Here is a 23,767-nt window from a genome sequence, read left to right as displayed (position 1 = left end):
GTGTCAGTTTCCTGTTGTCATCTGTTTTGCTCGGACAGCACTATCCCACTCTGACTCACCCTCCTTCTCACTCTCTCTGGTCTGAATAATTGGGAGCTGTTGTTTGTGTTGTTTTAAGCCCCTATGTTTAGCCAACACCACATGATGTCTATAATTATTCCTGTTATCTGTTGAACAATGTAATTACACAGTAGATTTCTTGCACTGGAGACATTTTTAACCAATAATTTTCCCGCTTGCAGTCTCCAAACATCCAAATAGAGTCCAACCCTTATCAGGAAGACTTCCATTCTTCTCCCTGCTGTTGGGTAGACTGTCCACTAGCCATTGTTAAGCCCTCTTAAAGTGATTGCTTTTCAAACAGTGCTCAGTTGGCAGCAGTTGATATTGAGAGAGTGTTTCCAAATGCCAAGACCACAGAGCCAGTAGTGCCTCAGAGTGGCTCTGCAGCTCCTCCAAATAATGGAAAGCAATAAATCCTGCTACTCTTAAGAGCAGCGTCTGTGTGGCAGGCATGTCAGGAGGGTTGAGGCTCTTGGGAGTTATGTCAGTGTGTGTGAACGGGAGGTTCCTACCAGGGCTCTCCATCTGTCACCGGGAGGTTTCTCTCACTGCTGTGACTCGGTGGACGTTTTGTTTAGCTTGACTTCATGTCCACATAAAACCCATGAAACATGTTGTCTTTAATCAGGGATTGAACACAAAGCTGTGTAAAGCTTATGGACAAGACTATAGGCCTTTTTACATAAAGCTGTATACTGGTATGGCACTTTGTATACTCTATGTTAACCTAGTATACACAAAGTCAGTATGCAATCAATGTATTTAGACATACGTTTTGTGCTTGGTCGTAGGATTACTTCTGTTTCTGTGGAACTTCCCTGGGAATTTCAGGGGAGTAGGCCGACACGGTTGCAATACTGTTTCCATACGTCACTTTCATTTTCTTTTCAGTATGTAAAGTGTCTCAGGTCTTGAGTTGTGTTGTTGAATGATGTCCTCATGTTTCATACTCAAGACAGACATGGATGAGCTCTGTTGGAATCACTGTTTTTGAGCAGAAGTTAATGTTTTATTGTTCTGCTCTTGGCGTGTTGACACAGCAGTTTAAGTAAACACCCTCCGGAGGGGGCCTCGGATCGGTCACCCAATCTGCAACTGGGGTGGTGAGGCAGAAGAGGGGAGAGAGGGGAAAGAGAGTACCGAACCCTGTTTGTGGTCCCGGCTTGTGGTCTGGCCTAGTCCAGAGTGTTCTTCCCTGGTTCCGGCTGTGAGGAAAGCAGTGATGTGGTGGGCTCAGTGGTCCTGTGGACTTCTGAGGAGAGAAGGCGACTGCAGAACCTGCCAGCCTGTGTTCAGTAATGTGAGGTACAGGGAGACAGACAAACAGGTATGTGTTCCTTTTCACATTCATGGTGCTGTGATAAAGGATAACATTTTTGGAATATTTTGGGCTATTTAATGTGGACTTCCTATTAGGCGATTTTTTGACAGACTTTTATTTAAGCATAGCATTATGTATGTTTGTGTGTGTGCCCAGTGTGTGTGTGTGTCTGTCTGTCTACAGTGTGTCTGAGTGTAAGTGTGTGCGTGTGTGTGTGTGTGTACACAGATGTGAGAGCAGCAGAGTTGAGATCACCCTCCACAGGGAGCAGTTGATCATGTTGGGGTATCTGTGAGAGCTTCTGGGTACTCAGAGACTCTACAGCTCCAGAGGTGACAATTTATCTTGAGTAATTAGACTGAATCAATTACTTGCACCTGTAGACTGAAAGCACAGCTCAGTGACCCCCCCCCCCTTTCTCTCTCTCTCTCTCTCTCTCTCTCTCTCTCTCTCTCTCTCTCTGTCATACAGACACACACGCACACACACAGACACATACTATCACACATGCACACACTCTCTCTTTCTCTCTCTTACACACACATACACACACAGTCTCTTTTCCTCCCTTCTCTCTAACAGCTGTGATTCAGAGATTTGTGAATTATGAAACTTTGTGGTACTGTTAATCTCCAGTTTGAGAGAATGTTGGGTGAGGAAGCGAGGTCACATATGACCACAGATGTCAATGATTTACCAGGTTTCTCTGTCATATTGATAGCCTATGTGTGATATGTTGCCATTGCAATAGTTGCTGCTGCTCCTCTCCCGTGTTTCCAATATCGACCAGTAGGGGGTAGTGTCGCCCATCAGAAATCCTAGCAGGCGGTGTAGTCTGCCCAAGGTGTAATTTATCATAAGGATAATAGAAGCACATAAATTTATCATTGCTACTATTTCTACTTGCAAACCTCAAACTCCAACAGTCGTGGAGCCTATATTTAGCTTAGATATTTCTGTATAGCTATTGTTAGCTGTATTCATATACAGTATATGCTTATGCAGCTTAGGCTAATACCCCTGTAGAGAGGAGACTCGGATTTGACTGGTGTTACATAATCTCGGAAACGACTTACTTTATTAATTCATGCCTTTTATTCCCCCAATTTTTTCATAAATTCCTGTGTTCAGGTACAAGTTGGTTTAGATACAAGTTGGTCGCTATTACTAGGCATAATACCGTCTATTGATCAACATAACTAGGTTATAATTTATATATGATGTCATTAAGTTTATTCTTATAGATGACGTGTATTTCGACACCGTTCATAGTCTATTAATCAACTTTCAGTGACCCTGTAATTTCTTACCAGACTGTTACCACAGTGAACAACAAGCTTTCTTTTATGAGACCAGATGTCGGCGGATGGGCAGCCGGAATTTCCGTAAGAAGGTAGGAGGAGCGTAGGGGAACTTTTCGCGTCATGAATAGCTTCAGTGATGTACAGTAGAGGACTGCTGCTTCATTTTCTCTGTGGTTTAGAGCTCCGTTATAGGAGACCGACAACGGAGGAATATGTCTCTTTTAACGCTATAGCTGCAATTAACGTTAATCGTAACCCGTGCCAATGGTTTATTTTATGAGGATGCACTCCGAAGCGCAAAGCGTCAAATCGGGACACTTCGATGAGATGTTTGATGCTGGGACATGGAGGGTGCGTAGTATCTGGGATGGGGTGAAGCTGGAGGTGACCGAGGACGAGAGTCCGGTCGTTCTTCATAGTTTCACGCATTTGGACCCAGACCTACCATTATTTGAGGTAAGACAGAGAGAAAACAAAATCGTTTACTTCCCAGGGCAGTAGTCATTTGGATAATATACCAATACACCGCATCAATGTGACATTGGAGTTGAGTTTTGGTTTATCTGTTGCTGTAAAAGGGTTGATTCGTCATGCCTATTATCGCCTAATTCAGAAAATGCCTTAACCTGTTAGGCTAATTGGGTGATGCACACTCTATTCAGTGTAGGCTACTTTGATCTTGAATCTGCCTCCATTTGATAGGCTACACACTGTCCTTGCCTTTGAGCAGTTGCGTTTGATAAATCAAGAGGACAATTTAATAATCAAATGATTTGGCCTTATAAAGCATCACTGTATATCGGATCAGATGAGGATAGGAGTGTAACATACCCTTTGAAAGATGGTCTGGCAATTGGCTTGGTGCCGACTCACATCAGTTGTTTTTTGGGGTTGATTCTTGAATGAGTCAACACACCAAGCAGACATATCATTCGGAACAGCATGTTTCCTTCATGCATGTCACAAGCTTGGAGAGGGCAGTTCAGTTCAGTCTTGTCTACCCCTCACCCCTCTCTCTCTCTCTCTCTCTCTCTCTCTCTCTCTCTCTCTCTCCCTCTAATCTAATCCTCTCCAGTAACACAATTACCTAATGCTTAATCCCCTCTCCTTCATAGGGCTACTAAGGGCTGGCTTTACAATCACCGCCTTTCTTTGCCTTCAGTGGAGATATGTGGTCAACATACTGTACATCTGCCTGATTCACTAGTTCTGTTGTGTATGATTATGGGATAGTGCAGCCACTGTTAATCACTAGTAAGGCCCCTTACAAACCCAGAAGCTATATTCACATTCTGAGAGGATCTTATAGTTCTGAGAGGATCTTATAGTTTTGATTCCTCTGTTGTCTGCTGGAAGGTCACTGTCACACAGAAATACAGACAAGTACATCTACCAGTTGATGTTGCATGTATACTGCAGCGCTGTTCAGTAGCCATGGATAAGTCTAGTTGTGGCTTATTGGGACAAGCAACAAATATCTTGGAAGTTCACATTATTACTGATGTAACCACTGAATAAATGTCATTGTTTATGTTTCCGAAAATGTATTTTTGTTTTTAAGAATGGTGATTTGCTCTTGACCATTGTTTGGTTGATTTTATCCTAAAGACTCCTGGCGGTTGTTCGACTGAGTCCTGTAATAAGAAACGAGGCCTGGATTTGCAGACACGCAGACACAAAGGGGCTTTTGTTATCACAGCTTATTCGAACGGAGACAGAGAGGGAGAGAAACACGGGTAGAGAGAGGGAGAAGGGCTCTCAGGTTGAGGGGCTCTGAATGGGAGAAACAGACAGTGGTCGGAATGCTTCGGCCTGGAAGTCTGGAAAATGACTTTATTCGATGTTTGCCAAATCAGCGGTTGTCTCACTTTCTCCCAGAAAATAGGCCAAAGGCGTATAGTAGCACACTACATCCCTGGGACCGACTGTCTTCTACCGTCTTATAGATTCACCAGAACAAAAGCATCTGCGAACATGAACGAAGGCTCAGGCGTTCGCCACAGTGCCCCTGACCGTAGAAGTTGATATCATTGGTCGACAACAGTCATTGTTTGTGAGAGGAAGCTGGTGGCCTGTACTAGAGAGTCGTATGGGGCTGATCTATTGTCCACTTGCGTATTTGTTTACTCTATTTTGGATTCGTTCTACTGGGGTTTTCCATGCGTCAGTTCATCATCAGCTGTTATCACCCTCTCCTAAAACACGCTGCATATTGTATGATTTGCAAGGTTGTGTGTAGCTTATATGGAGGATGAGTTATATGGAGAATGGAAGTAGATATCTATTTGCATTAATTTAGAGTACAAAGATCGACCAATGTTTTTAGGATCTATCACATGTTCCAGACAGATTCTTTGTATGAAGGAAATGTAGACAACAGTATAAATGGGTTCACGCTCATGCAGTCATTGTTGACATGCCTGCTAGAAGTTTCATACAGGCGCAGTCTTACATTAAAAGGTCAAATTATAAAAGGCATACAGATATAGCAGGCTAGAAGTTTCATACAGGCGCAGTCTCACATTAAAAGGTCAAATTATAAAAGTCATTTAGATGTAGCAGGGGGCCGTGGTTACATAAATAGGTTAGGTTTCATTGCTGTGATGGACTTTCCAGTTTGTAGATCTCATTTTCTGATAGACTGATGACTTTCTCTTCAGTTCTTCTTCACACGAGTTTCTGTCAAGGGATTTCCCTCTGTCGACAGCTGTTAAAATGTGATAAGTCTCGTGTGACAGGCTTTTGTGCAACAAGGAAATATCTCTCTCCGACAAGCATGTTATTCTACTTCTCTACTAGAATACAAACATTTGACAAAATACAAGTGTCTAAAAGACCAATCATAACATGGTCACCTTAATATGGTGTAAACCCTTGATATTTAACTGTAAACCAGGCTTTCTGTACTAGTGTTAGACATACAGACATATTACAGAGGTATCGTATGATATTTATTCTGCCAGAGCAACCCGGATTTGATATCCTGTGTGATCTATTTGTGTAGGCCACACAGAGCTGGGGAGTAAGCAGTGAGTCAGGCCTCTGACTGGTGGAGATGGCATGGGGGAGACTGAACTGGTATGACAGTTTCCTGGCAGTCAAGCCCTGTTCCTGTGCTTTTTGTGGGAGTTCCCTCTTGTTGCCATGGCGTCTGGGAGCTCCCGGACATTTCCATTTCCACAGTGAAGATGTGAATAGGTCCTGTGTGGGGGTCTTGCCAAACCACAGCCAGCCACAGCTCAACCTCTGTATACACAGCAGAATCCACACAAATAGACATTTTCATCTGCCCCTTTGAAGCCTTATCTGCAGGAGGATATCATTTCATAATGTTTTTTTTTCCCCATTTTTGAGAAACGTTCAGACGCGGTGAGGACTGGATGTTCTGGCAGAGAGAGACAATGTGGAGGGTGTGGTGGGGGGGTGTGTGTTGTCCTTGTGTTAGAGCAGGGCCGTGTTATGTTGTGTTGAAAATGATAGCAACAATAGCGCCTGTGTGGCCCAGCTGATAAGGCCTGCTCTGACTGTCAAGTCCCAAGGCTTCTGTGTTCTTCACCTGCTTTCACACACATCCACACAGAAATGTTCCAAAGCCCCGCTAACAACAAATGCACTAGGTATCAGCAGGAGCGTGAGAAAAGCATACTGTATGTTATTCAGCTGCATTCGTGGGTTTCTGTGCCGCTGCCATGGAAACCAGATCAAAGCGGAGTGGCTTTGTGATTGAAGGTTAGAGAGTGGACAGTCAGAGGGAGGTGGTCAAGCTGATCATAACAGGAATGATGATGAATGATGAATAATGTGCTAAGTAAGGAGACTGAAGTGGGGACGTGACTGGTGTCCATGGTATGCCTGATGACCATACCAGTCCCTCATCAGGGCAGCTGCTGAGACCACTCCAGTTATCTAGGTCAAATGTAGGGGATATTCTTTAACTGTAATTTTAAAAGTTCTTTCAGAAACAGGGTTTATATTCTTCAACGATAACTTTGGAATTCTTTGATAAACAGGGTTTATGTTAGACTAAATGACAAAAGCAGTATTGTCGACATCACAGTGTTTTCTCTCTTTTTGGCCAAATAAATGGTAAGAACAGTGAAATGTTGGTATAGAGCTCTCTTTCATTAGACAAGCAGCTTGTGTTAATTCCTTGTTTTTAAAGCACAGGCTTTAGGCTGTGTTGTGGCGCCGGGTATCTAGCAACCTCTGTTTGTTGACAACAGCATTGTCGTTTATTCATAGCCACACGCATGAACACATGCAGTGTTGCGCAATATCTGTGAGTCAGACGGAGAGAGAATCACTGTACAGCAAGAGCCCGCAAACAAAACAACTCCCTCCTTGTTTGTTTGTGTGCGTACCACAGATGACAACGTCTCCATCTTTCTGTTCTCTCTCTCCCAGAGCTCGACGCAGGAGATCGGCGAGGAGGCCGAGGAGGGGGCCATCTTTACCATCACCCTGAGGAAAGTGCAGTTGCACCAGTCGGCCAGTAAGGGGCAGCGGTGGCTGGGGGTGGAGACGGACTCCGCCCTCAGCCTGTACGAGACCTGCAAAGTGCGCACCATCAAGGCAGGGACTCTGGAGAGGCTGGTGGAGTACATGGCGTCCGCGTTCAGAGGCAAGGACTCCACCTACGTCACCATCTTCCTCTGCACCTACCGCTCTTTCGCCTCCACCAGGCAGGTGCTGGACCTGCTGCTGAACAGGTACGGGGAACGAGCGTGACGCACATCCCGACGCGAGCACGCGCGCGTCGGCGGTAGTCATCCCCCCCCGGGCGCACCGCTAATAGACTTCTCGGTTCCTCTTGTAGGTATGCCAAGCTGCAGAACCAGACGACGTCAGACGGACACCGACTCTCACCGGAGGACTGCACAGAGCTGAGAAAGTAGGTTTCCCCTGAACCCGGCGTGATCGGGCGCCGTTACCCCCTTGGTAGCCCCCCCCCCCCCTCTGCGGTGTCCCCTATTTCTTACCGTACCTGCTATCGAAACGCACCTCACCCCCCTGCTTCTCCCCTCTGGGCTGTCTGTCTGTCTCGAGCAGCACTGTGTCCTCCATCTTGGGGGCGTGGCTGGACCAGTACTCGGAGGACTTCTGGAGCCCCCCGGACTACGGCTGTTTACACCAGCTGCTCTCCTACCTGCACCTGCACTTCCCTGGCTCCGACCTGGAACGACGCGCTCGCAACCTGCTGGCCCACTTTCACCGCCGCCAGCAGTGTGAGCCCCACCACGACGGTGAGAGGACAGGGTTCCCATTTTGTGTGTGTGTGTGTGTGTAACTGAAGAGGTACCGGGTGCACTGCGATGCGATGTGCTGATTTTTATTTTCTGTCGTTTCGCTTCCTCCCCCCCCCCAGTCGAGCACATCGGCGCCCCCTTCGCCACGCAGGAGGAGAGCGGCTTCGAGGACGAGCCTCCCACCCTGAGCTTCCTGTCGTTCGACCCCATCATGGTCGCCGAGCAGTTCACGCTCATGGACGCGGTGAGACCGCCTCTCCCTCCGGTCACCGTTCTTAGCAGCGCTCTGGTGAGAAAATATTGCTTTCTCAATGTCGTAGACTCACTCTTTCCTCCTCTCTGTCCTTCCCTATCACCCCCCCCCCCCCCCACCCCCCGTAGGACCTGTTTAAGAAGGTGGTCCCCTACCACTGTCTGGGGGGCATCTGGTCCCAGCGGGACAAGAAGGGGAAGGAGCACCTGGCCCCCACCATCAGAGCCACCGTTGCCCAGTTCAACTGTGTCACCAACTGTGTCATCGCCACCTGCCTGAGCAGCCCGTCCCTCAAGCCCACGCAGAGAGCCCGGCACGTGGAGCGCTGGATCGAGGTGGCCAGGGTAAAGCTCCGCCCCCTGGGTCTTCTCTCTCTCTCTGAGCGCCTCGCTCGCAGTTCCGGCGCCCGGACGGCGTTTTGGGGGGGCGTGGCCGGCGGCTCACTGACTTTCTGCTGTGGCGTTTTTTTTGACAGGAATGTCGGATCCTCAAGAACTTCTCGTCCCTGCGGGCCATCCTCTCCGCCCTGCAGTGCAACTCCCTCCACCGCCTCCGGAGGACGTGGGACGAGGTGTCCAGGTGAGACCGAGCTCTGGCGGCCGGGGGGGTCCGGCCTGCTGGGGGACGGGGGGCTTCAAACTAGGGAACCAGAAGGCTGAGCTACAAAGTTGGACATCAGAGCTTTAGGTTTTGTTTTAAACCGTCCGTCTTGCCCGTCGTTCTGCTTACAGGGAGAACTTCCGCACCTTCAGAGAGCTGTCGGAGATCTTCTCAGACGACAACAACTACTCTCTAAGCAGAGAGCTCCTGGTTAAGGTGGGTGAAGCCTTTTCACAGGAATGAAGCTCTTTGATAATAGGCTTTTGATAACCAGCGGTTCACAGGAAATATGTTTCTTCTTGGGCACGGCTCGCCTTTTAGACAGGCGTATAAACGTAGCCGTATAACGACTGTCTTGAGGTGCTATCTGACGTATTTAGGAGCCAGGGTTTGCTCAGGGGGGATCCCTGCTGACGTCAGAGACTCGTGGCAGTTAGAGATATGCGCCCCGCCCTTTTGACGCATGAGGCCGGAGGGCTTTTCCCATGACAGTACGCCCTCCCTCCACTCTATCTGCGTGGGCCAGACACGGCTATAACTGTCAGCTTAGGCACGGTGAATTATCCATCTGGTATTGCATCATTCACAAAAATACAGTGGTAATGAAAACGGCGAGGTTGAGCAATACTGAGTTAACGCTGCACTCAGCAGATAACCCACCGGTTCTTCGCTGAGCTAGTTCATATCTCTTTATTTTTGGAAAGCACCGCTTTGACTTCCCATTTATGTTTTTTAAGCCAGAGATAAAAACTGAATAATTGTCTTTGGACAAGCTCAAACTCTCTCCCCTTTTCTGCAGGAGGGCACTTCCAAATTTGCCACCCTGGAGATCAACCCCAAACGAGCTCAGAGGAGACACCAACAGCAGAGAGACCTGGTGAGCAGAGGAATTCAGAATTTGCAGGGACACTATTTAATTTGGAATTAAACCAATGTCAATACCCACAGAATACCACCAGTGCTGAAGCACAGACCTGGTGTTTTATTCACAGCTCCATCTAGTGGAGAGAGTTGGGTCATTGCTTGTGCAGACTGCATAGTGCATACTGTAAGTATTTACTCATCACTGTCTGTGACAGGGGGTGATGCAGGGAACTATCCCTTACCTGGGCACCTTCCTGACTGACCTGGTCATGATGGATACAGCTATGAAGGACTACACGGAGGTGAGAAGCACCTCTGGATCCTGATCACTGGGTCATTCCATACATTTGTTTTGTTTCTTCTGGCTACCTGTAAGGAATACATTATTGCCAGAGACATGGACATGCATATCAAGTTTTGATAAAGGTTATTCATTATTTGTTTGATTAACATTGGGCATTGTTCCCTTCTCCAGGGTGGACTCATCAACTTTGAGAAGCGGAGGAAGGTAATCTTCTTATAGATTGCATGAGAAAGGGACATCCTAGCTTCCGCTTGTTTGGGAAATGAACTACGACCTCTCAGAGGCGTGTGTAATCAGGACAGGGGCTAAGGTCTTCTCACTGCGTCTGTCTGCAGGAGTTTGAGGTGATCGCTCAGATCAAGCTGTTACAACTGGCCTCCAACAACTACAGCTTCACCCAGGACAGCTTCTTCAGGGAGTGGTTCTCAGGGGTGGAGAGACTCAGCGAAGCAGAGAGGTAAGCGAAGGGGGGGGGGGGGTGGTCACTCTGAGTCTTCCTCAATGCAGGAATGTGATTTGACGGGAGAAATGTAATTAAATAAAGTAACATATTCCATTATGTCTTGTTCCATTATGTCTTGGTTGGTACTATGTACTACTACTATGTAGTAGTACATTGGCTTTTCCTACTTTAAATGCAATTATTGTAAGTCGCCAGCTAAATTACTGTAATGTAATGTAATGTTCCCACAGCTACACTCTGTCTTGTGAGATCGAACCGCTGTCAGAGTCTGCCAGCAACACTCTCAGAGCCAAGAAAAACGGGGGCATCATGAAACGCTGGAGCGAGTAAGTGTCACACCACCCCTGCACGGACAGAGGGACAGAACGGTTCCTCGCTACCCAGACCTAATACATGGCCCTCGTCCTCTCCTCCCTCCTCCTCCTCCTCCTCCTCCTCCTCCTCCTCCTCCTCCTCCCCAGACGGCAGCTCACCGAGGCCAGCTGCAGCAGTGCAGGAAGCTCCCATTCCAAGTCTTTCGACCAGTCCCACTTCCGACCCTACCAAGGGGGTAGCGGCGACGGGGGCGACGCCCTCAGCATCGGCTCCAGCGGCTCCGACCTGGAGGACGTTCACGCCAGCTTCATGTCCGACTCGCCAGACGCCCACGAGAGGAAGGTGAGGTGCAGCACCCAGTTGCACACACGCGTCACATCAACTCAACTCATCCATCATCAGTTGTTCTCTGCCTTTGCTGCAGTTTGAAGTCCTGATCCTCATGTCTTTGGCCGTTTTTTTTTATTATTATTTATTCATCAATGATAATTCATTTGAATTTTTGACAATGGTTGAGATTAAGAGGCACAGTGATGGTGGATTTTTTTGTTCTCATTATGTTTAGAAACAGACTAAAGTTTAGAGTCACCTCTGGGAATGTGTTCTGAGAAGGCCATGTAAATGGACATAATCACAAAAGGGAAAATACGCACTCACGAATACGTTTAACTGCTAATTTTAACCCTGACGAAGGCCGGAGGGCTGAAACGCGTTCCTTGTCTGCTGTACAATGCATTAAAATAAGCAGTTAAACGTATTAGTGAGTGAAGGTTTTCCCTTTTGTGATTATGCATGTTTTAGAATCCACACCCATTTAAGAACTCAACTCACAGGGTGAGCGTGCCATATATTATTTGGCATGTAAATTGACACCATTTGATTTGGCAAGATACACCTCGTGGGAAATCTACCTTTGTTTGTGTTGGTTGACTCTGGCTCTAATTCCCTTTGTAGACCTCCACGCCCTCAGTAAAACAGTCTGTCTCTGCTTTGGTGAAAGAGGGCCAGAATCCTGATCCCAGCTCTACGGTACTTTAACTCTTCTGGCCGGCTTAGCGGTTCTGTCTAGAACATTTTTTTTCTCCTTTGTACCCCCCCCCTTTCACTGTCCTCTCTCAGTCTCAGAACTTCACTACAATTTCTCCAACAATATTTCATATTTTCAGTCTAAAAGGAAACAGCATCTCATCCTCTCTGTACTCATGATTCATAATCTCACGCTCTCACGCTCTTTCTAAAGCGCTGACACAGCACTTTCAATCTGTAAACGGTCAGTGATTTCCGTCTCTCAATCTCTTGCTCTAGTTCTGGGAGTCCACGTCCTTATCATCTCTGGACACCTCAGGGATGGGTTCAGGCTCTGGGTCCAGCAGCGCCTCGTCCTCCTCCGTCTCCTCCTCCACCCCCGTCCCTGCCTCGCGGTCCCACAAGCGCTCGGTGTCGGCCGTGTCCAACTACTCCAACCTCTCCCTGCCCCTCTACAACCAGCAGGTGGACGACTGCTGCATCATCCGCGTCAGCCTGGATGTGGAGAACGGAAACATGTACAAAAGCATCCTGGTGAGACGCTGGGAGGGAGCAGGCCAACCGAAACGGACATCTCAGTGATGACGTTTCATGTGATGAAATGACACGTGACAAGTAGGGATGTCAGAGGGAGGACATCGAAACAAGTAAACATGATCTGTCTGTGTCAGAAAATCAATGTGGGACTAATCAGTTGTTGGAGTCAAGTTGAAACCTTGAGTTGTTTTTCTCATTGTGCAGGTGACGAGTCAGGACAAGACCCCAGCGGTCATCAGGAAAGCCATGGTCAAACACAACCTGGAGCGAGAGAAAACAGAAGACTATGAGCTTATGCAGAAAATATCAGAGGAAAAAGGTAGGGCTCAACACCAACAGTCAATTCACACGGTCAGTTGATTGTTCCCATGTTTTCATGTACGGCTTACTGGGAAAACTAAACGTTTTAACGGTTATGTACATGTCTCCCTTCAGAGCTGCGGATCCCAGACAACGCCAACGTCTTCTACGCCATGAACTCAACTGCCAACTATGACTTTGTTTTGAAAAAACGAGGATCAGCAAAGACAGGCAGGGCTAAGAGCGTTGCCAGCTCCACACTGCCTCGCATGAAACAGAAAGGCCTAAAAATCGCCAAAGGGATCTTCTGAGGACATGTCCCCCCCTCTCTCAACCCCCCCCCCGCACCCCGAACTTTCTCTATCCAAGACTGCCAGATGATGGCCCCCTTATCCTGTCTGAAGTGAAGGGTCCCAAGAGCTACAGAGAAGCCAGTAGAACAGAAGGACCAATGGAATGGCTGCATTACCAGAGCGCCACTTACTGAGAGGAGCAGCAGCACTTCTGAACACAATTGCGTGGACCCTACAGGACCGTCCAGACAAGCACGAGAGGATGCTCTTCCGGCTCAATCCAAGTAAAGACAAAGGAAAGCTTCACAATATGCTGTCCCTCTCACCTTACCTGCCTGCCCGAGCTCATGATGTCAGCAGTGTCGTTTAGCCATGTGGAATATTGGGACACATTCCATGTACTGCATGCATACTCCCTGACCGTGTGAACTGAGAGCAGTACAAAGCCCTGAGAACGCTAGAAGAACGGGATAGTCTCTTTTATTGTGTGGAGGAGGAAAAAAGGAGAGGTTGCTGCCGTGTTCATCTGTACTTAGGTCAAGGTCTGTGCCATTTCTGTCATAGAAAACAAAGTGTAGGAAGAGAGATCCAAGTCTGTGTTTGTTTTATTGAATCACAACCACTACAAAGATGTCTTTGCAATCCTTTGAAAATATGTGACATGAGCTGGGACAAAAAGTGTCAATTAAAGTTAAGGCAGTCAGTCGTTTAGGTGTAAGTGAAAGTAAACAGATGAAAGAAGGTGATATTTTGTATGATATTCAAAGAGATAATTTTAGCACTACAGATCTATTAGGCAAATGACATGAAGTTAAAACTAGTAATATTATAGCTTTTTTTCTCTTCTTTTTCTTCTTTTTTTGCAACTCTACTTTGCTGCTAATTTAAAAAGGTCAACCTAGACACATTTATGTGTCAGTCTCTTTCTTTTACATTTGTGAGGATGGACAGTCACATTACTCTGGGAATCTCCTATGACTGCCTTCTATTTGCTGTACTGAAGTATTCAGTTATTCAGGGCTCCTGTGACGGCATTTCCTTCTTCTTAGTCCCACTGGACCCTCTGTGGTTTAATAAACCATAGTAGAACGTCCCGGAACTAACTAGTAGGATATTAGTCATCTATTAATGCCTGATAAAAGCCCTTGCGACTGCTTAAAAGTCTGCCACATGCACGCAAGAGGAGGTAACAGTTCTAGCCTCACGTGAGAGAGCAGTACGTTATCCCAGAGCAGTTTCTTGTCACTTTAAAGCTTGCCAATTGTGTATGAACTTGCCGTTCAAAGTACACCAGAGCATATTCCATATTATGGTAAACAATAGTTTACATTGCTATTTTACTTAATTTGCACTGAGATACATGCCTGGATTGAATGAATTGTTTGTGCATGCTCTTCCTAACTGCTCTCCCTGTCTTCTGATTGGTTTAATCTCCCCACTTGGTGAATAGGACTGGAGAGATAAGAGAAAGCAATATGGTGACAATGCGGTGAAGACTTTAGGTCCCTTGGTAGAGAGATACTGATAAGATACAGTATGGTTGTTTATACATTTCGTAGCACAAGGCATTTGGCTATCTCTGCTGTTTGCTATGCTTGTCGCTGTGACTTGCTCTCCCCTTGCTATTGAACACTGTGATTGGACCTTTGGAATTTGTTTATCACACTGTCTGCTTTTTATACTAAACACTGTGAACACTCACCCGTCTTGCTTTCCATCTTAATGTTAATGCCTCATAGGAAACCAATACTGCAGAGAGTGAGAGGAGATCGGTGAGCTGGTTCATAAAGATGTGCCAAAAAGATGGATGTTTGGAGAAGAGAGAGTGATATTCCATTTTTATAATGTTTCATCTGCTTTTCATTCTAATTATATTACCATGCTGAATGTTTGATCTCTGTGTTCCTTCGGGTGGTGGTCATTTATGAATGCAATTAGCACAACAACCATTTTGCAACCCTTCCGATATTCTGGCCTAACCTACATCGGGGGTGGTTATGTTTTTACTGTCAGAGAAACCAACTTCCTCAAAAATAGCATGACACTAACCACGACTCTGGAAGGAAACAAACTAAAACAGATATTTCACCTGCAGTTTACAAAAGCATAATTGTTTTGTGTATATGAAAATCATTTAAAATTCTGCGCAGGATTTAAATGACTTTCAGTTACAATGTGGCCTGCCCCTAAAGCCTTTGGTTAAAATTATGTAGATTATATTACTGATCAGTAACTGGAAACCAGCTGGCTTTGCTTCATCTTCCTGTGAAGATTAACACTGCAGTATCTGGTGCAGTTGCCATTTTTACAAAGGGTAAGAACCTTTATAACAGATTGCAATGTCTTGTCAATTGTTTTCTATTCTTAATTCTCTCAGAACACAAAATAATGAATTGTCATGTAATTGTCTGTGTTGTGGTATTATTTATTGGTTTGTATATATTTTGTTATGCCTTGTACAGTATTTCCTTTCTTGAGTTATAGATTAATATATACTCATGTATATACAAATAAACACTACGTTTCCAAAAGTAATTGGCCTCTATTTCACTTTATGTGCTTATAGTGTGGTGGGGCTGTTGAGTGAGGTGAAGCAGGCCCTGCTGCCCCAGACACAGAGGATGGTGGAGATGAAGGAGGCAGAATGACAGTCTGGGTCCAGGGTTCAGTCTTCTCTCCCTCCAGTCATGACTAATGATGATCTTAGAGAAATGTACATTTCACAGACCGGTGCTACATTTCACAGACCAGTGGCCATAAGAAAATAAGATGAGGAAAGGAGCAGTTTATCACCTTTAAAAAACAACATTTTCTTTCTTTTCCACAAATGAAATATTTTGTATTGGTCAGACTTAGATGTTGCAAACGTGGCATACTAATGAAACGTACTTGTCAGTTGCATTCAGTACTTTTAAAGGCATGGGAAATTTTCAAATGGAGTCCCTGGGCAGGTGTAATGACAGCTACAAAAGACACTATCAATGAAATACATAGGAACAGCAATACTGTATATTTAACCTAGCAGAGCACATTTCATATTAAAAATTAATTAATTTGCTATTACAAATGTAACGTTTCTAATGAACCTATCAAAACAAAAACAACATACAGCTTGTACTGTAAATGGCATGTTGCTTTCCAGCTCAGCAGTGAGATGCTTAAAAAAAACAACAACAATGTAATAGGTTAAAATGGCTCGTGTGGTCACGTGGGCTTCTTCCTGATCTTGGCCAGGACCCTCTCCCTCTCCCCAGGGGTCATCCAGCACACCGTGCCTTTCTTGACTTGGTAGCGCGTGTCCCCGAACCACCTTGTGAGGGTGTTGCGCGAGAGTCCCGTCAGCCTCTGCAACTCGGTGTAGCCTACTCCCCGACGTTAAACCACATCAGCTGACCCAGGTTCTTCGGACGATATCTCTCCCTCCTGCCGGACGCCTGACACTCGGGGCCAGTTAGGCTTAGATGCAGGGGAGAGGCTGGGGGGGCGGGTCTCATCCATGGTCGTCTGTAACGGGATTCCTCTCATTAGCGACTACTTCCCTTCCATCTTCCGTCTTCTCCCGATTGGCTGCTTCTACCTGCATTTCCTGTTCCTTTTCATCCCACCATTTACAGCCACTGATCACTGATCGGATATTCTTCTCTCTGCCCCCTCCATCCACTGGCTGTGACCCAGTTGGCGCGTACCTCGCAGATGTCCTCACTGTTCTAGCTGATGCCGTAACGGAGCCTCTGGACCATGAACCACACCCTGACCCGGTCTGGGTGCAGCGAGCAGCGGAGGGCTAGAGCGCTCATCTCCGGTAGGGTTGGGTAGGGGAACACGCCGAAGCATGCCTTGAGCTCTGGCTCTGCCGCCCTGCCCAGCTGCTGGGTCTGCGCCTCCAAGCGCGTCCAGGTGAGCTTCATTCCCTCGGTGACCAGAGGGAGACAAGCACCTGGTTCTGGTCTAGGCCAAAGATGTGGGATCGATTGGGGATGCCAGTAGGCCTACCTGCTTACGGGCCTGTGCTGACCCTGGGGTTGGGAGGAGGGATCGGTACAGAATGGAGTCGGATGATCTGTGAGCTCGAGAGGAGGGTCTGGTTGTTGGAGTTAACAGTTTTGCCTCTTTGATCCTGCTGATCACCTGTGATGGTGATGTCTGTGAGCTTGAGGGCCCTAGCTGTGTTGGACTTTCAGGAGTTGGGGGAGAAGCCTGCAACTCTACCATTGTGCGAGCTTTAACTCTGCTAGCTTTCCTTGCCTCCCTCCATTTCTTCCTTTGAGTTTGCTTCCCTCTCTCACTGAGTTCACTGATTGTTTTCTTCTTCCCAGTCTCTCGATCACTCCTCCATCTCTCCCTTTCTTTCTGAAGGTATGCCTCTCTTCGTATAGGGTTTGCATCCCTGCATGTTCTGTACCGCCGTGTAATTTCTACCACACTCATTGGCATCGCCTCAGCCGTTGAATTTCCCTCCCTTCCCACATAACGGTTCACAGCATGGATTCTATTAATACATCCATGGTTCACAGCCACAGCAGGTTCAGGTCACTGACGTCATTTTACAGCGCCAAGTCGTTATGCGCATGCTCAGCTGTTAAGCTTTGTTATTGCATTTGCAATATGGCGCTTAGTAAAACATTCGGACAAAAACCTGCAAAGTTCCAGCTTGAAGAAGATGGGGATTTTTATATGATCGGGTCAGAGGTTAGTATGTTCGTCAGGGATCGTTGAAAACTATAGTTTAAGTATTTAAGTAGCTAAATTCTACTTCTGTTAGTGCCTAATCATCAACAGCGACAGCAGGCTAATGCGTGAGCTATTTTGCTAGCTTTAAGCCAAGACAAACCAAATGTTGCAATTTCTAACTGTATAGCTAATGTTAACCAACCGCTTTGTAACTCTCGTGTCTGATTTGTTATAATATTATTTCAGGTAGGAAACTACTTGCGTATGTTCAGAGGTTCTCTGTATAAGAGATACCCATCATTATGGAGGAAACTGGCATCTGTGGAGGAACGGAAGAAAATAGTGGAATCATCTCACGGTTAGTAGACTTAATAGTAAGTCTGAAGAGCATTTGACCTTGGGATTATGACATTTACATTACATACACATCATGTAGTGTAGAGTATTGAGAACTTCCAAGCTTCTTATATCCCGTTTCTTATTTCAGATCATGGTTACACAACCCTAGCCACCAGTGTGACCCTACTGAAGGCATCGGAGGTGGAGGAGATCTTTGAAGGAAATGATGAGAAGTACAAAGCTGTCTCAATTAGCACAGAACCACCAGCTTACCTCAGGTAGGCTGCTCCTTCCCTTTCACACTGCAGTATTGCAGTCAGTAACAGCGTCATGTGTTTCTCATGTGACCAACAAGGTCTTCAAAACACAGCTAAATACTCATCTTTTCACACAGGCCTTTGTCTTGCCTTCTGTGTCTTTTATGTGTTTTTATGTACTTGTTTTTATGTTAGTTATTTTTGTTTTTTTTATGATTGTTTTAAATTGTTTGATCATTTGTGAAGCACTTTGTGACCTTTGTTCTTTGAAAGGTGCTATAGAAATAAAATGCACTTATTTACTTATTAACAGGGAGCAAAAGGCTAAGAGGAGCAGTCAGTGGGTCCCCACATTGCCTAACAGCTCTCATCACCTGGATGCTGTCCCCTGCTCTACCACTATTAACCGCAGTCGCTTAGGCCGCGACAAGAAAAGAACCTTCCCACTCTGGTGAGCCCAACATTTTTATGTAAATTCAATGGACCGACCTAGCCAGGCTTTATATGGTAAAGAAAAGCCATAATTTTTAACAAGCTCTGACTGATATGTATTTTCTCTATCCTCAACAGCTTTGATGACCATGACCCTGCTGTTATCCATGAGAATGCCACCCAGTCAGAGGTCCTTGTTCCAATTCGCCTGGACATGGAGATAGAGGGACAGAAGCTCAGGGATGCGTTCACCTGGAATATGAACGGTGGGACTGCCAAGCATCCCTTGTAGATCAGAATGGCTTAATCGCTCAATGTGGTAATAGTCATTGTAATATGACCTGTTAGGATATTTCTGTCTTAGGCCGTTCCCTGCTTGCATGAGTGAATTAAAGGAACTTTATGTACCTATGTATGTTTTCATGTACTCATGCATGTTTCATGTTTACTCTTTAGAGAAGCTCATGACCCCTGAGATGTTTGCTGAGATCTTGTGTGATGACCTGGACCTCAACCCCCTGGGCTTCGTCCCGGCCATCGCCTCCGCCATCCGCCAGCAGATCGAGTCCTACCCCACAGACAGCATTCTGGACGAGCAGACAGACCAGAGAGTCATAATCAAGGTGTGCTTCGTCATTGACCTTTACCTGGTCCGCTAGTATGAGGTCAGATTGGAATCACGGTCTCAGTGGTTAGTGTAATTGTTGAGCACATCGGTAGTGGTTTTGCAAAACTGGCCTTAATTGACATTCCTTGATCTCGTCTCCACTTTTCAGCTAAACATCCATGTTGGAAACATCTCACTGGTGGACCAGTTTGAGTGGGACATGTCAGAGAGAGAGAACTCTCCAGAAAAATTTGCCCTGAAGCTGTGTTCTGAGCTGGGCCTGGGTGGAGAGTTTGTCACCACCATTGCATACAGTATTCGGGGGCAACTAAGCTGGCACCAGAGAACATACGCCTTCAGGTATGATGCACACCATACATACACATTGTGACAGTTCACCCAACCGATATTGCTAAAAGACTGCACTAAGCAAACTTAGGCTGGAAACAGAAACATAGGACTCATAGGTCAACTTCATATGCTTCAAGTGTTTACTTGAGTTCTTTCTTTGGGGTTGGCCCAATGAATCCAAATATTTTGACCTTCTGTTCTGGCTGTGCTGGCAAGCCACAGGGTGAAAGGTTATAGACAGACTTGACTATGTGCGGATAGTGAAGTAATGCAAGAATTGGGTGTAAAGTGACCAGACAGTAATAGTGACTTCTTGCAAAGCTGGATAGAAGCTCAAATTCAACATCTGGGGTATATCTATTATCTCTTGGTGGTTGCAACACAGTTAAAGCACTGCTTTGCTTCCAATGTCTGGTCATGCATGTTTAGACTGTCCCTTATTGACTTTGATGACAATGCATTATTTCTTGCTCCTGGTGTCTTTGCAGTGAAAACCCTCTGCCTACGGTGGAGATAGCCATCAGGAACACAGGTGATGCTGACCAGTGGTGCCCACTCCTGGAGACACTGACAGACGCAGAGATGGAGAAGAAGATCAGAGACCAAGACAGAAACACTAGGTGGGTGTTTCTCTGTTCCACTCAAAGTAAACATCATCTAGTCCAGCCTTGCCTTTCATCTTGTACAGCACAGTATTTGCTCTTTCAATGCCTTCCAGGGGATGTGATTACAGCCACTGATATTGTTTCTCCATGCTCATTTGCTGTACAGGAGAATGAGACGACTGGCAAACACAGCACCGGCATGGTAGAAAACAAAAACAAAGGCCATAGGATGAAGTATGACGCTGTTGGGATCGGCAAGGCTAACAGCAGCAACAGACATTCCTTCTGCAAGTTTACCAGAGCAGAGCAGGTTTATAGGCCATCTGTGTTCTTGACCCAGTTCTGCGCCTTGCCCTCCTCTTGTTTGTTTTTGTTTGTTTTTAGCAGAGCCATGCTACGGGCACCTCCCTAAAATATTCTCCACATGGAGAAAGGTTCCTTTTTTGACCACAGACTCTTTTGCCCAGAGGGGAAAACACAAATCTCAGAGAATATATGTTGTAATTGTTGTCTTTTTGTACATTTGAATAATTAAAAAATAAGTGAATGATTTTGATGAGCATCTAATTATTACTATGTAACTTGATTATTTAAATCATGATACTTGATACTGTAATTACACAATCAAAAAAAATCAAATAATGGTTTGCTTTTTATTCTTTTATTTTTTACATGTTATCACAGTCATAGAATTGTGCATGCTTGGTTCATGCTTACAACATCCAGTGTGACCCAGTTTTGTGCGGTTGTGCTAAGCAATTTCTATTTGTCCCTAGTGCATGAACCACAAAGGCAGTAGTTGAAAAGTGCAGAGTGTGCAGGTTCCCTAGGTAATGGGATTCCAGATAGTCGGCAGATTTATGAATGAGTTCAACAGCACCAGAGGGCCTTGTGTATTGACCCGATTAGGTAATGGAGAGAGAAAGGTTCACTCATGATACAGAAAAACAATGATCATTTTGTGTTGTTACATTTTCCAAGAGCCAAAACCAAATTTTACTGAGGGCCCTAACTATAAGTTTTAGAATGGTTTTTGCTTCTTATTATTCACAAAGACACTATGACAAACCAGAGGCTCTTTGATGTGATGTGACTATGTGAACAATCGGCCATAATAATACCCCAGTAACCACTGAAGTGAAACAAGGAGATTTTTCTTACATCTGGCATATCTAGCCACACAAGTGTTATACTGAAATACAAGTCTGCAGTTTGAGAGCATTATGGGGGGGGCACTATGGAGACTGCTTGGGTACAATAAAATAGCTACAGCCTGTTCTGTTCATCGACATTCCCCCAGAGAACACGTATCATCAGCTTTCCTGTTGTTCCCTGCTACCTCACTGGGTTGGGGCGATGTCACTGGGCACAGTGTGAGCTGGTTCCCCTCCTGCTGCTACTCGTTGTGCTCTTCCTCACCACCTTGGCCTTGCCACAACTCTCCAGCCGGCTCCCCTGGGACAGGAGAGTATTCAGGGTCTTCAGCTGGGTTGTCAAACCAGGTTCGCCTGGAAAACAGACACAGTTGCTCATTCACTGATATTTATGCCACTTTGAGACATCCAAACGAAGATGCTCCCTACAGCTTATGCTCCAGGAGTCAGAATGATAAAAACAGAGCATGTTACTACAGTAGCTCAAGCTTGATACTCACAGGAGTTCAGGTGTCATTAGGAGTTTCCTGCCTCCAGGCTGCTCTGGAAACACATCCTCTAGAAAGTAGTACATGTGTCCGACTCCAATACCTGAGGTGGAGCAGGAACATTAACAGGATGACAGTAATGACTGCCTGGGCTGTAGCTTAAAAATAATAGAACAAAACTGGATACTGTAAAATAATGTCCTGCTGGTTATAAAATAATGTCCTTTGGGTTATTTTATAGTACATGATAGTCTGTCTGAAACTACACAAATGCTGAGGTTATGTAAGAAGAGACCAGTCATACCGCCAGCTTGGTCAAAAGGCTCAGTCAGGGCTGCTGCAAGGCCCTTCGATACACAGATGACGTACCTAGAAGGTCGACTACAATGGAGTTGCCAAGCAGCAGCGAGAATCCCATGAGCACCCAGGGAAGAAAGGGTGCCTGGAAGTTAAGAAGGCCAAAGAAGTTCATGCGTATGTAAGGATTCCTCCTACTCCACACATACACCAGCATGATGGTGAACGCCTGGCCAAGGAAAAACAGGTTGGCAAAAAGGCCAAACAACTGAAAGCCCTCAAGTTAAAGACATCAAACAACACATCAAAAATTCAGCTGCATCACTGCGCATACCAGTTACCAGCTGTTGTTGAACCAAGAATCCACAGTAATTCATACCTAAAACAGATGTACTTGAGAATACAACCAATGCATTATAACATGAGAAATTAGAAACTTGCAGACCTGATATTATATTAGCAAGGGCAGTTGCAAGTCCCCTTACTATTTGTGGAAATGTAGACCATAAGCAAAAAACATACTCATAAAATTCCACCCAGGCCATTGCACAATAGCAGAAGTGGGTTATCAACTGCAAAACAACCGGATACTATGTTATTAACCAGGAATGCACTGTATGGCCAGCTTGGAAATGTGAACTGGGCACCATTAAATTAAAGACCACGGGTAGCCTAGGCTGTAAAAAAGGATACGGTCATGAGGATGCCCCCGAACAGGAACATAAATACAAAGTCTGCAGTTCGCCCACGGAAAGATCCCTCCTCCAGCATACGGCAATATCGGTAACTATGGCCTATGTCAAGGATGGGATACAACATCTACTAAAATGAACACAAATTACATCCAGAATAGTGGGTTTGAGTGAGACGGTCATATGGGGTGGATAGATGCAGTAGGCCTAATGCCATTATAGCCCAGTGTGTCCGTGTGACTAAAGATACAGAAAGATGATGTTGAACAGAAAACTGAATCCAAGTGAGCCAAAAAACAGGAAGTTTGTGATAAGACGCCATATCTGTAAAACAGAGGGGGAAAGTTATGACGTTGTGGGACATATAATGCCAGTGGGTATTCAGCTGTGGTTATTGATTAGGGTGATCAGTTATCTCACCTGGTACCTTCTAATAATTAGGTCTGGGTTGAAATAAAGCTGAAAAGGGGTAATGACCTCAAGTTGCTGTAACCCAAAGGAAAAATACAAACATTCATTAAAAAAAAATCATCAATCAAAAATCAATCACCATGTTTTTTTTACGAATGTTGTCTGGCTGTTTATTGTCATAATATATAACCTACCACACAGGCTACAACATGAAATATAAGGCACACAATTCAAACCCCGTTTAGAGGCGCACTTTCCCTGGTCGATTTACTCAGGCTACAGCCGTGACAATAGCTCGCGCGTCCTAAACTGACCACCATAAATAGGCTGCCACCCTCTGACGCCTGTATTTTGTCTTACCACTGCGGCTGTAGTCAGGACACATGCTGTAGTATACGCTCTGGTAACTGCAGGTATCTGGAAATATTCTTGAGTGAAGCTGTGAGCCATGATTGCAGATCAAAAGTAGTTCATGTGTATGATGCCTGAGACACATTTGCTCTGATCTCGATCTGATAATAGCTCAGCACCAGCGATGCCCACAGAGCTGTTCGACAAAGTCAAATCAGTGAAC

At 45.6% G+C, this 23,767-nt stretch overlaps 3 protein-coding genes across 3 annotated transcripts; 2 read left to right on the top strand and 1 right to left on the bottom strand.

Annotated features, from left to right (window-relative positions):
* The first annotated feature begins 1,195 nt into the window (after window positions 1-1,195).
* Window positions 1,196-15,411, top strand: LOC311324752 (ral guanine nucleotide dissociation stimulator-like). Its single transcript, XM_084457334.1, has 18 exons — window positions 1,196-1,390; window positions 7,093-7,397; window positions 7,505-7,579; window positions 7,738-7,931; window positions 8,054-8,178; window positions 8,316-8,531; window positions 8,663-8,766; window positions 8,919-9,003; window positions 9,587-9,664; window positions 9,867-9,953; window positions 10,127-10,159; window positions 10,291-10,412; window positions 10,649-10,744; window positions 10,880-11,075; window positions 11,688-11,762; window positions 12,039-12,293; window positions 12,501-12,615; window positions 12,732-15,411. The coding sequence occupies exons 1-18, from the start codon at window positions 1,286-1,288 to the stop codon at window positions 12,905-12,907; spliced, it is 2,442 nt and encodes an 813-aa protein (XP_084313460.1). The 5' UTR covers window positions 1,196-1,285; the 3' UTR covers window positions 12,908-15,411.
* A 2,062-nt stretch (window positions 15,412-17,473) lies between these two features.
* smarcb1a (SWI/SNF related BAF chromatin remodeling complex subunit B1a) lies at window positions 17,474-20,632 on the top strand. The gene is made up of 9 exons (XM_084457535.1): window positions 17,474-17,578; window positions 17,807-17,918; window positions 18,048-18,177; window positions 18,470-18,607; window positions 18,727-18,854; window positions 19,045-19,211; window positions 19,365-19,555; window positions 20,035-20,166; window positions 20,318-20,632. Exons 1-9 carry the CDS (start codon window positions 17,495-17,497, stop codon window positions 20,355-20,357), a joined length of 1,122 nt encoding a protein of 373 aa, XP_084313661.1. The 5' UTR covers window positions 17,474-17,494; the 3' UTR covers window positions 20,358-20,632.
* Window positions 20,633-20,792: 160 nt separating this feature from the next.
* On the bottom strand, window positions 20,793-23,695 carry derl3 (derlin 3). Its single transcript, XM_084457588.1, has 7 exons — window positions 23,554-23,695; window positions 23,203-23,268; window positions 23,033-23,106; window positions 22,784-22,877; window positions 22,163-22,358; window positions 21,806-21,896; window positions 20,793-21,659 (listed from the first exon to the last, which is right to left on the bottom strand). Exons 1-7 carry the CDS (start codon window positions 23,641-23,643, stop codon window positions 21,548-21,550), a joined length of 723 nt encoding a protein of 240 aa, XP_084313714.1. The 5' UTR covers window positions 23,644-23,695; the 3' UTR covers window positions 20,793-21,547.
* Window positions 23,696-23,767: the final 72 nt, after the last annotated feature.

The sequence above is a fragment of the Borostomias antarcticus genome (assembly GCF_949987555.1).
Source record: "Borostomias antarcticus genome assembly, chromosome: 23".
Lineage (NCBI taxonomy): Eukaryota > Metazoa > Chordata > Actinopteri > Stomiiformes > Stomiidae > Borostomias > Borostomias antarcticus.
This window is presented reverse-complemented; position numbering and strand designations above follow the sequence as displayed.

Excerpts from the sequence above, each read along its gene's own strand:
- LOC311324752 (XM_084457334.1), top strand. The coding sequence starts at position 1,286 with ATGTGGTGGGCTCAGTGGTCCTGTGGACTTCTGAGGAGAGAAGGCGAC. Across the intron at positions 8,179-8,315 it reads AGTTCACGCTCATGGACGCG|GACCTGTTTAAGAAGGTGGT; the intron begins GTGAGACCGCCT and ends CACCCCCCGTAG. Across the intron at positions 11,763-12,038 it reads ATCCTGATCCCAGCTCTACG|TTCTGGGAGTCCACGTCCTT; the intron begins GTACTTTAACTC and ends CTCTTGCTCTAG.
- smarcb1a (XM_084457535.1), top strand. The coding sequence starts at position 17,495 with ATGGCGCTTAGTAAAACATTCGGACAAAAACCTGCAAAGTTCCAGCTT. Across the intron at positions 17,579-17,806 it reads TTTATATGATCGGGTCAGAG|GTAGGAAACTACTTGCGTAT; the intron begins GTTAGTATGTTC and ends ATATTATTTCAG. Across the intron at positions 18,855-19,044 it reads GTTCACCTGGAATATGAACG|AGAAGCTCATGACCCCTGAG; the intron begins GTGGGACTGCCA and ends TTTACTCTTTAG.
- derl3 (XM_084457588.1), bottom strand. The coding sequence starts at position 23,643 with ATGGCTCACAGCTTCACTCAAGAATATTTCCAGATACCTGCAGTTACC. Across the intron at positions 23,269-23,553 it reads TCCTGACTACAGCCGCAGTG|CAACTTGAGGTCATTACCCC; the intron begins GTAAGACAAAAT and ends TTTGGGTTACAG. Across the intron at positions 22,878-23,032 it reads CTGTTCAACATCATCTTTCT|TTACCGATATTGCCGTATGC; the intron begins GTATCTTTAGTC and ends CATAGGCCATAG.